The following is a 12,646-nucleotide window of genomic DNA, read 5'->3' on the forward strand; positions in this document are numbered from 1 at the left end:
ATTCATGAGATTATAAACTTTTTTACATATTTTCAGGTACCAAATACGAAATACCAAGATATGTGTTGAGCGATCCAACAAACTTGATACAACTAAGTTGAAAGAACATGAACACAAAATAGTGAAATACGTCAGTTTCGTAAAGATAGTTCACTTTTATTGATTCCCTTTTTCAGGGTTATTCTGATTAATTATTAGCCATATTTTTGTAATGTTTTCCTAAAATTCTAATTACAACTTTCAAAGTTTACCCTCTTGTGTATTTATGCAACCATGAAAGCCCCAATTACTAGCTCCAACAAAATGTACAACATGAAAATAAAAAGCAGCCTGGATCTAGACTTTAATAATTTAATCAGCATAAAACACGAGACACATATAATCAAAATGTAGTTTTGATAAAAAAAACGTTAAACCTTTTTTTTTGAAAAACGACATGATATTCCCCTGTTTAGGATCCTTAGCATTGGTTTTCTTGTTTCCTGCTTTGCCTGTAGCATGTGATATCGCAGGTGACTTCTTAGGAGCTGCTACTGCAACAGGCCTGAACTTAAAAAAATCCAACTATAAGAATACCAGACGAAAAAAAATCAGTTAAAGAGCAAAAAAAACAAATGTATTTATTACCTGTTGACAACAGCATTGTTTGTGGTATTACTGTCACCTTTATCTTTTCTTGTATTGTCATCATGTTTTGTTTCTTTCTCATCATCCTCCCAAACCACCTCGGTTACTAATAAACAATTGATAAATTGAAATATACACATTGTCAAAATAAAAGCAGACATCTGTTAAATAAATTAAAATGTTAAAATCATATTATATAGATGACTTTTTATATTTTCTTCAAGGGTAGCTTACGGCTTTTCTATAGGCTTGTATACCGTGAACCGTTTAGTGGGAAGGTCGTTTACTTAATTAATGAACATGAACAATTTTTTTTGTTTCATTTGGTTAAACGAACAAATATAAACACCCGTCTCATTCGTTTATGTTTGAGAACATTCGTTTGCGTTCATTTATGTTCGTTAGTTTACGTTTAAAGTTAGTTCGTTTACGTTCGTCCGCTTACGCTCCTTTATAAATTAATTAAGATATACAGGCCCACTACCATTTAGTTTAGTTTTATGAAAGTAAAATACCATCTAACAATTTAGTTTGTTTCATTTAAGTTTTAGGCACAATATGTAACATATTGAAGTTGTCACGTTTACTTTTTATTGATGTTCGCTTGGTTATATATGTTCATTCATCCATGATCAATTATACTTGTTCTTTATGTTCATCTACGTTCGTGAACAATTCGCTTATACTATTAACTAACTAAGATAAACACGAAAATGGCAATTTTTTAAATGAACGAACATCAAAAGAAAACGCTGTTCGTTTAACTGTTGATGTTCAATCATTTGTTCGGTTAAAGTTAAACAGACAAACACGAATATGCCATGTTCGTGTTCGTTCGGTTTGTTTACAAGCCTACTTTTCAAGTAACGCCAACCAAAAAACCTTCAAAATAATTTTTAGTTATCTAATAAAAACATAACTTAAAATTTTAGAGAAGTCGTACCTTCTCTCCCATGATCATCGATTCGTGTCTTCAAAACTTTTCTCTTTTTACTCCCACTTTTAACCTCATCGCTTGCTTTATCTTCCTGTTTTACTTCATTTTCGCGAGGACGTTTATTCTCATTTACAGACTTCGGGTCAATCTTGCTCACCTTTTCATTCTTAACTTCTTTTTCTTCATCAAAATCCAAATTTTTTGTTTCAAGACCTGAAATGGTAGAACTTTTCTTGGAATCAATAACCGAAACTTGCTTTTTTGGTGGATCTGGTAATGCAAGATTCACTGCATCTTCAACATTATCATCTTCATCAGAGTAATCCATCACAACCCGTCTTTTTCTATTATTACTATTATTTCCTTCACCATTAAACGCTCGTTTGAAGTTCATTTGTTGATCATCATCACCATCATCACTGCTTTCATCCTCTACAGACTCATTAGCACGCACCTGCGCATCTGCCAAATTTAACTTCATTAAATAAAACAAACTTCACATACTTTAAGGTTCAACTAAAATTAAACAAACCATTAGAAATAGGAGCGACGGTTTCGGTTTTCACTGAAGCAGACTCGGGTTTTGGTTTCGCAGATGCACGGCCCCACATGCTAGCTAATGAGCTTGAAGTCCCAGAGGAGGTTTTATCATTTTGTAATTTCTTTTTGTTTTGCGGAACTTGTTCTTTATGAGTTCCACGTTGGACATTTATGGCTTGATTAGGTTTTGGGATTAATTGCTCAATCTTTTTTTCTTTTCCAAGTGAAGTGTCGAGAGTTCGATTGACAGAACTAGTTTTTGGCTGCCCATGGACTCCTAGACTTTTTAACTGTGGACCTGCGCTGTCTATAACAGGTGCCCCCTCTGCGTTGCGTTTTACAAATGAATTTGAAACGCCACAAAACCTGAAAAAACAGTCAAAAAGTAAATATAGAGTAACAGTGTACAAATAAATAAATAAATAAAAACTCACCAATTATCACGCAAGCAGTTAGCAACATTTGAAGGCTCCTTGAATAGCTCTTCTGATTGTACAAATTCAGCATTCCAAATAACTGCTGGGTCTTTAGGAACACTAGACTGGACACTGTAGACTTGAACTGAACAACCATCACCAAATTCTTGTTTGATTTCTGCATAGAAAGATATAAAATTTGAACATCCATAACGCAACCTAGACAAATTACTTTTTGCACCACTATTAAGATCAATTCAAGTCATATATAAATCGAGCATACGCATAAAACTGCACAATCCAAATCTATAGTATGACATACTTCCAGTATAGAATCTGACCAGAAAGTTTAGAGCCCAAAACAAGCTTAACATGGTAAGCTTCCGGATTATTTTTCAACCAACCAGATAAAGATATATAACCTCCAGTTGACTTCCATTCTTTTCCACAAACTCTTGAAGCAGTCTATGCATAATAAATCCATAATAAAGATTATAAGTATAGCCTTAAGATGAAATAAGTTTTCTTCAATAAGGTAATATAATGATTCTGCAATTATTTTATAAACATACAGTATAACTCACCTCTTAGCAGTATCTGATCAATCAATCAATCAATCAATCATGCCCAGTAAAATCCCACCGACAGCAAAGCTATAAGTAGGGTCTGGGGAGGGTGGGATGTAGGCACACCGTACCTCTATCCAAAGGAATAAAGAGGTGGCTTCCAGAGAGACCCTCGGCTCTAAGTACATGTGTATGAAGCAAAATAAAGGAAAATAAAGCAAAATAAAGGAAATCAAAGTTTAACAGTTATATAAAAACTTGTAAATGAATGACTATTTTAATGACTATATAAAAACTTGAATAATCTGATGACACCAAAAAATTCCTACTCAACCACTTGTAAGAAACCTACACATAAACAACTTAGTTTAAACATCCAAACCATATTAATTAATTAATACCAATATCGAGTGGTTTTAGGGTTTCATAGTGTAAACAATCGAAAAAACCTAAATAAATAATTTTATATACTCTACAACGCATATTAACAGCGAATAATATTGCTGAATCAGCAATAAGCAAACCGGTGCATCAGATTGACGAACAAATCAATTGCTATAATATAAAAGACGTACCACTTCAAGCTTATCGGAGACGAGTGCTTGAATCTCGTCGAGAATACCTAGGGTTTCGAGGTCGGCCATGGCTCCTGAACAACCACCTAATCTAGAAATTGGTGGCAATTAATTGTCTAGGGTTCTTCATTTCCCGCCAATTCCTTTTAACGCCTTTGATTATTTTCCCTCGTCCGGGATTAGATCGTATGTATTTATGCCGTCCACATGGACTGGACTGGACTGGACTGGACTGGACTGGACACGCTTGAGTCATTGGCACGTGCCGGTAAAATAGTCATTCATTTATCTAAAGATAGTAGAGGTCAATGCAACGGGAAACATAGACCTTCCTGTGGTAATCACGCAATAGATTTATAGGTGTATATTGTTTTGTTTGAAATCATAAAACCGTTTGTTCGTATAGACAAATTAATAATTCTTATTTTTAAGCTAAATTTATTATTAAAGTGCAAATCAAATTGAAACCTAACCATTGGTAATGATTAAGTTTGGTTGGGTTTCAATTTTCTAAAGTCTGGTTTCAGTTTTCGACAACGAAAAACTATTACTAACTGTTTGGCTCACGGTCTATATAACATGTTAATTATTTCAACAACAAAAAAAAAACTATTCCAATACCATACTCAAATTAAAATGAATAAAATGCTCGTTTTTATGATGTAATTTTTTTCAAAAAGTATTAACATACGGGTTATGACCGTTTAAAATCATGGAGAAAGTTTGGTTAAAGTGAAATTAAAAAGAATAGATTGGTGAAATAAAAAGGGCTAAAGACGTAACCATTGTCTACATTTACAAAAATTAATTAACTATAAAATACGATAAAAATCTTACAATACTAATAAAAGAAGATGTTGAAACTTAGGTGTCAAAACTACATTTCTCCTGATTTCTAATCTTGCATCTCATTCATTCTAGCTATCCATGAGTCATGGGTCAAAATCATTTTGTCAAGCGGGTTGCCGGGTTATAACATAGTGTGGATTTTATAACATAGTGTCATTTTCATACCTGAAGTTTGACCAACTACGCAACTTTAGCACATTTTTTAAATTTCTTGCAAATCGACACCCGACGTTTCCAAAACCATGCTATTTTAATAATTGTCGTTAACCCATTTATTTTTCCTTTAAGTCTACATTAAATTAATTCATAAGTATTTCGAGAATCACAATTGAAATAAATGACCTTTTTTATTTTTATCGTTTGATAAATCCCGTGTAATACACGGGCTCAAAAGCTAGTAGAACATATAAGATGACACAACATATCTAATCTCGTTCATCTTACCATAAAGGTACATGAAACACAAAAGAAGAGGCATTCAAGCGATCATACTTACCGCAATGAAACTATATTCAAGAAAACAAAGGTATGTTTTACGTTCCTCGATTGGGAAGAATAGAGGAAAGATTGTTGAACTAGATTGGGAAAAAATGGTGGTCGTTTTCATTTTGAGTATTCATTGTAAATTGGGTGACTAGATAGCATCCGGCTGTGTTCTTTGGTGTATTTGTGGTTGACTAGCTACTTGTTAGTCCACTCCACTTTTATTAATATAGTGAAATTGACGTCCATAAAAAAATCTAATTTGGTGGACTATTTATACCGATCACTGTTATGGAACTTATAATTATTTAATGTGGCATATTCATCATTTCATAAACTTTTAAAACCACAGATCTTTTACCATTAATGTACGAACTTCATACTTTCATAAGATACACAAAATGTTACACATCAAAATGGTAAAAAGATATACTATTAGCGATAAAAACATATACACATTATTTTTGGTTTTTGAAGTTTGGTGACCAGGATCGATAAACACAAAAAAGAATTTAGATCATAAGCTCGATCTCGTAATTCTCATTAGCTCGAAAATTACAATACACAATCTCTTTTTCTTCTTTTGATGGGTATATATACTAATTTAAATTTGAAAACCCAACTAGACTAGAATACAAATACCATAATCATATTTAAATACTAATTGGTAAAAACAAATCTAAATAATAATTAATAAATAAATTCCTTGTTGTCCAAGTCATTTGCTCGACTTTTTCACCAAGTTATTTATTCCATGTATACCAAGTCACGTGCTCAACTTGATAAACAAGACATCAATCCATCATAGGCTCGATGGGTCGGCCCAACCCGCCTCATTGGCTCGAGGACGGGAATTAATTCCAACAGTTCTAACATAAGTAAAACGGTATTAACATTTCTTTACAATGATAGCGTGCAAACATATGTACAATTTACTTGACACACCAATACAATACACAAATTGCAAACTTGAAATAACCAATTGCATTCCCCATAATACAATATCACATCAAATCAAAGTCTTGCGACTTTTTCACTCTCTGAGAAGATGTAAACCTCATCATATCCTTTCCTACACCCATAAAAAAAATATAACAAAAAAATAACGCCACTATAAAATCACCCAAAACTTCTATAGCACTTTCAGATATGATGTCCAATTTTATATACATCCACATTTAGCTTACATATATTGTAGGGTTGTACTCAACACCACATTACACATTATGCGTGTTTTAAATAAAGCAGAAAACTTACCCCGCAGTCCCACAATAAGTCGGGCTATAATTGTAAATAAGGTTAGCAAGCACTTCTTCTGTAGGCGGTCTGTTCAATGATTTTCTAGCCTCACTGTATATACAGAAACAATCTCTCATTACATATATAATATAAACGAATCAAACATTTGAATTATCAAGAACATACCTTACGAAAAAGTTGGCCACATGTTGAGTTACTTGGATTGCATCATCTGAATGTGGAATCATCGACGAGCCCCACTCAAAAGCATTTTTCTGCATTGTGACATTTTTATCAAAACCAGCCCGTTAATTGTGGTGCATAATTAATAATAGATATTATTATTATTATCATATTACTTAATACCTCTGGGTGCCACTGGAGAGCAGTTACGGGATAGCTTTCTGATTGAACCGTTGACACATATACCTAATCAGTTCATTTTCCTTATTAAATCCAAATCTTCGAGCCTTAAAAAATAATAATAAGTGAGAACGATATGCACCTTGTTGTTTTGGTCGGTACTAGTAGTTAAGATCTTGAAGAAGCTGCGCAGTTCTGTGTTACCTTGAAATGTTTCTGGTGATATGCCATACTGTTACAGTTCCAAATCCATAGGTTCATTAGCTCGTATTCTTATGCAAATATGTTAATTGGGATTAAGCTCATTTTAGTATATGTTTAACATAATACAAAACATAATGTTTGTACTCACTTTATGGTTTTGCATGACAAGGCATTCTGTACTCAACTTTGATATCAACCGAGGAGGAAATCTGTAGAAAAACAAAAAACCTTAACTTATAAATTTATAAAATTCTTTTTGGTGACATGATAAGTTTTGTTTGTTAACATTAATACTTTTGAAACAATGTTTCTTGAATATTAATGCTGTTCATGAATTGAAGTGTAGAAGCTTGATCTGATGCACTAAAGGCTTCAAGGATGTTATTGTTCTAGTGACATAAAAGAACAAAATAAAAAGTTATACCCAAAACAAGGAAAAACTGAATGAACAGAAAAAGGATATTATTACTTTAATCCAATACATTCTAAATTATCAAATGTTGAATAATGCTCTTGTATCAAACAAGTATAGACATCAAGTACTCTATATGAAAAAGAAGTAAAAATTGCATATGAATAAACTATGTCCAAAACGATAAAGATTACTAACGACTGGTGCTTATATGCCTTTAAAATAAGTAATGATGGCAGTAAGCTGCTTACTTTGCTAATAATCATCGTTAGGAGTTCAAATCCTAAGCATATTGCAAGCAATGGGAAATGTTCACCTGCATCATTCTTCTTCAAGACTTGCTGCAAAAAGTAGAGTGAGTATAAAAGAACGCAATAATGTTAGACGTGCATGATATGTTAAATGTATTTGTGTATGAAATTGCATTTACCTTAAAAATTCCCTCAATGACATCAAAGTAGAGGCCAGTTTTAGACCAGCCACCTGTGAAAAGCACTCCATTCACCAAATTGAGCTTCTGCAATGCAATTGCACAAGTTAACTAACTCAAAACACATTTGAAGCAAGATAAAGTGTAAAAATGGAATAAAATTTGTGCAAACATGAATCACAATTATTATTTGATTCAATTGAATGAGCATATACTTCTTGTGTTGATCTTTAATAAGAGCCATCAATATTTGTGGTAACATTCAAAATTTACAACTTCAGATGATTTTGTAAGGCAGCCATAGCCATAAAAGCAGTGCATCGAGAAATTGTCCATAGATTACACTAACAGATAGGGGTGAGCAAAAACCAAACCGAAAAAATGAACCAGATAGCGGTGAGCAAAAACCAAACCGATAACCGAAAAAATTAACCATAACCAACAAAACCGCTCGGTTATGGTTCAGGGAATCAAATTAACCGACCATTCGGTTATGGCTATCATTAATGTGTCTTTGTTAACCGAAACCGAACCGAACCTTGTATGTTTGTGCTTTTCCAAATTTTATACCTCTATTTTATAGATTCAAACATTTTAATCTATTCTGCAACAGTCTGTAACCAAGCTTGGAACCGGCATATTTAAGCTTCTAACACTATAGCCGAACCATTTTCAACTAAACAAAGGTAAAAAATAATTAAAAAAAAATACATTTAGACAATTAACCGAACTTAACCAAAACCGATGGTTAACACCGTACGGTTATGATTAAGCAATCCTCAATGGCCAAAGCTAGGTTATGACTTATGGTTATCATATGCTCAAACTAATGAAACCAAATAATTTGGAAGAATCAATTTCAGATCTATTCGGTTAAAACGTATAAATAAGAAATATTGAAATAAAATATAAGGATTTAAGAATTACAGTTTGAAGATTACTAAGCGGTTCGTTGTATATTAGCGGAATCACCCCAGCACCAGCAGATTCAACGAACTTCACATACGAAGCAGCAATATACGAAGCATTAGTCGCATTACTAAGTCGGCCGGATGCACCATCGCCGGGATGGCTAACGATTCCGATGATCGGACGGTAGTTGAGACTAGCGTCCGGTGCCGGACACGTGGAAGTCATTACAGATACAGAATCAGTAGGCGAGTAGATCGTTGACTCGGCTTTAGTGAAGATAGTTTGTAGAGATATCAACATATGGATCCATATGTATTTCCACATAATTCAATACGACGCCGGTGATTTGATCCGCGGCGGAGGAGGTAACCGCCGGTGACGGATACTACACCGGGAGAATAGCGACTTTGTTTATGGTAAGATATTTTATTCTAATTTTAGAAAAGATAATTATTTGCGAATCTCCTTATATATATTATTAAGTTTTTGTTTTTACGATTTCCATTTATAAATGATAAAATAAAAAATTTGTTGTCGGAGGAATCGAACTCATTAATTTGTTTTTAAAATGTTTTTGACTTCATAACTCAACTAAAATGAATTGATGTTAATCTTATCTTTTTCTTAATTGATAAAAATTCATAACCTTTTATTTTTATTTTCAAATACAAATACAAATCATCCTTACTAGTCCATGTATTTTATAAAATTATTTATATCTTATTAAGTCATAAGATATGTTATTATACGTATTATTCATTTTAAATTTTTTATTGTATTTTTTTAACAACCCGTGTATCATACAAGCTATATTCAAGTTAAAAAAATAATTATTTGCGAATTAAAAATTATGTCCGTACGAAGTATGAGTAGACCAATTGTAAGAAGTCACGTGTGGCTTGTTTATGGCCCAATTTTGGTGTGCCTTGTTTTAGTGAAAGCCGAATCATTTTTATTTTTTAATAATAAGTGGAGTGTTCAACCCGTGCCTTGTGATGGTGACTCGGGGCCGGAATTTGTTCGGTTACTGTTCGGATGCTACGGTTCAATACGATATCAAAATGGGAAATTCTTAAAATAAGCTTTTATGAAAATAAATAATAAATTTCAATTGTTAGATATCGTTTATAAGAAATTTCAAAAAAAAAGTATTATAAACTAGTCGTGACGAGTATATTATGATGACACATAAGTAGTTTGTAAAGACAATTAAAACATGTCATTTGGCCATAAATAACCATAACGAGCATGTTCAGTAATCATTTACTCGTTACAAACAAAGAAGTTGTATGTCTCGTGGTCAACGCCCAAACTAACCATGATGAGGTGTTTGTTTACCAAATGCATCGAACCGGTTACAAAAACTATCCGGTTCGATGTATTTGGTAAACAAACACTTCATCATGGTTAGTTTGGGCGTTGATTAAGAGGCATGCAACTTTTTATTCGTGGCGAGTAAATTATTAATGAACATGCTTGTTATGGTTAGTTTATGGCCACGTGACATATTTTAATTGGCTTCACAAACTACTTGTGTGTTATCATAATATACTCGTCACGACTAGTTTACAATATCTATTTTTGAAATTTCTTGCAAAAGTTACCTAAAACTTGAAATTTGTTTTGTTATTTTATGAATTTTTACCAAAATTTGCTATGGCAACTAAAAGATAGACTCCTAGAAAGTATAAAGTCCATGCTTTTTCTGTTGTTTTTTCATTATTTGACTAAAAAATTATTGAGGTTGTCTTTTATTATATTATTATTTAGAATTTGGAACTTAATTTGAAACTCTTAAAACAAAATTAAAAAAAATTGAACAAAACCAAAAAAAATGAAAAATTAATTTTAATGATTCAAATTATACTTAGTGGCCAGGAATAATCTATACTTGCACTTTGAACAATGATAATCGTAACTTTCACTTTCGTTATCAAATACAATCTCGTTAGCGAAAGTCAGCATTATCACTCAACAAAGTGTAATATGGATTATCATTGACTAACTGGTAATCCAATTTCTCAAAAACAAAAAAGAAAAGAAGTATATGAAATAATGTAGACATACTTTTAACCAATATTGGTATGTATTATAATTATTTTTATGCATTTTAAGTTATAATATATATTCCCTTACTAAAAACCTTTATTACAAATATACTTAATCCTTAAAATCAATTACACGTTTACCATCTTTGTAATTTAAATGGTCAACCATGCATTATACCACTATCAAACAGTAATGAACGTCACGAAGACCAGCCGAATTTGCATAGCGTCACCGTCTCAACGCCCGAGATCAACAACGAATGCGTGTCGACTTGTCGTCGCAATACACGCTCATGTTTTACATATCACAAGCTATACGAGTGTTTCTACCGTTTTTTTGTTTTTGTTTTTTTATTTTAAATATGTTAGTTTGAAGAATTTATTTTTTAGGTTTAGTTCTGGTATTGTAATGATTGTAGGCAATTAATATCAGCTGAATTCATGTTAACTCGCCGCTACAACACCCATAATTTACCAACCGAATACTCCGTGCAACGCGAAGGTAAATCGCTGGTTTTATTTGTATGTGTATGATAATACATTCTATATTATCAATATCCTGTTAGTATTCTTATTATTTTAAATTTTCCAATTTGTTTAAAAAAACATAAATTTTTGGTTATTTCAATACCAAGGTGTTTAAATTGTGTGTCCCTTATCGTTAGCGAGTGATTTAACGAGTGTTTAAATCAGTGTTTTTCAGTAAATCATCAATACAAAGAATAAGAATGGGTTGAACCTCATCAAACACTTGGTATAAATATGAACTCACTTTCATTCTTGTTGGGTTATGGAGGCACGATTGGTGTTGGGCCGGTTCATATTAGAAGACTAAATCGGTGGCGGTTAATTAAAGAGGCGGATGACCCAGTTTTAATTTATATGCACATTATTAGTTTTATTGGTGAACAAGTAGAAAACCCTAATCTTGTATCTATATATATTTAGACTTGTACTTGTAATTCCTTATCACGAGTGAGGCAGAGAGCAATAATAAAATATCCTTGTTGCAGCCCGTGGACGTAGGTCAGCCGACCGAACCACGTAAATCTCGTGTGTCATCTTCGTTTATAATTTTCTCTTGCATATTATTTGTGTTTGTGTGTGTTTTGCAATACTCGAATCCCTAACAAGTGGTATCAAGAGCCGAGATTACAGTTACACACCGGAGAAACACGATAGCGAGAGGATAGTTTAGGTCGAACGAGGGTTTTTTATTTGGCAGCCGGCCATATTAAAACCTAAGTTATTCTATCGTCGTTCATCAAACCCCATGTGTTTTGAATTATCATCAGCAAAAGACAAGAAAAAAGGAACAGAGATCTTGAAATAAGTTTTCTATCATTTGTCTTACGTGAACACATTCAAAGCCGCTGCCAAGTGAATTAGAAAAGGAGTCAACCAAATTTTATTGAATGTGTTGACTAATCATTCAAAAAACAAAATCAATTGGATCTTTTTGTTGAGCATCGATCAGCAGGAACGTGAGCAATTGTATTGCTTTGTTTTTTTAACCATCTCTTGATCAGAAAGAAATCTTGGAACGGGTTTGCGTTTCTTGTTTGTTTCAGTTTCTGATTATTAATTAGGTTTGTGGTTAGTTCGTTTGCTTCGGGTTTTTTCGATCATCGGGTTTTTTTGGCGTTTATTGGGCAGTTTAGCCGAGTGGTTTTATTGTGGTTGCGGGGGTTATTTTGTTTGTCCGAGTTTTTCTTGATATTGTTACCTAGATCCAAAGTTGGGAATTCTTAGTTTGAGTAATGGCTGAGAACGGGAAACTTCAGATTGAGAAGTTTGATGGTAAAGACTTTGGTTTGTGGAAAATGCAAATGGAGGATTTGCAAGTTCAGAAGGATTTGGACATGGTATTGGTGTGAAATGTCACACCCGGCCCTGAGCGGCGGAAACAGCCGGGCGCGCGCGAGTGGGGATTGATAATTAAGCACGGGCCATTGCAAACATTCAAAGTAAGATTTTCATTGCGCATGAAATGTTTAATACAAATACATTACATTGTTTAAAAATTACATAAAAACATCCAAGTA

At 33.0% G+C, this 12,646-nt stretch overlaps 1 protein-coding gene and 1 pseudogene across 2 annotated transcripts; both read right to left on the reverse strand.

Moving 5' to 3' along the window:
- Window positions 1-286: 286 nt before the first annotated feature.
- LOC143619963 (uncharacterized) lies at window positions 287-3,776 on the reverse strand (annotated as a pseudogene). Its single transcript, XR_013151261.1, has 9 exons — window positions 3,662-3,776; window positions 3,383-3,434; window positions 3,105-3,117; window positions 2,862-2,985; window positions 2,539-2,698; window positions 2,097-2,470; window positions 1,571-2,026; window positions 636-733; window positions 287-549 (listed from the first exon to the last, which is right to left on the reverse strand). The product of XR_013151261.1 is annotated as an uncharacterized LOC143619963 (transcript).
- A 2,164-nt stretch (window positions 3,777-5,940) lies between these two features.
- On the reverse strand, window positions 5,941-9,009 carry LOC143619964 (gamma-glutamyl hydrolase 2-like). Its single transcript, XM_077091777.1, has 10 exons — window positions 8,569-9,009; window positions 7,642-7,728; window positions 7,463-7,552; window positions 7,094-7,188; window positions 6,948-7,008; window positions 6,738-6,827; window positions 6,599-6,661; window positions 6,419-6,507; window positions 6,251-6,343; window positions 5,941-6,065 (listed from the first exon to the last, which is right to left on the reverse strand). The coding sequence occupies exons 1-10, from the start codon at window positions 8,875-8,877 to the stop codon at window positions 6,008-6,010; spliced, it is 1,035 nt and encodes a 344-aa protein (XP_076947892.1). The 5' UTR covers window positions 8,878-9,009; the 3' UTR covers window positions 5,941-6,007.
- Window positions 9,010-12,646: the final 3,637 nt, after the last annotated feature.

Source organism: Bidens hawaiensis, unplaced genomic scaffold, assembly GCF_021521415.1.
Source record: "Bidens hawaiensis isolate Kalapana, Puna unplaced genomic scaffold, B.hawaiensis_p1.1 tig00002525_1, whole genome shotgun sequence".
NCBI lineage: Eukaryota > Viridiplantae > Streptophyta > Magnoliopsida > Asterales > Asteraceae > Bidens > Bidens hawaiensis.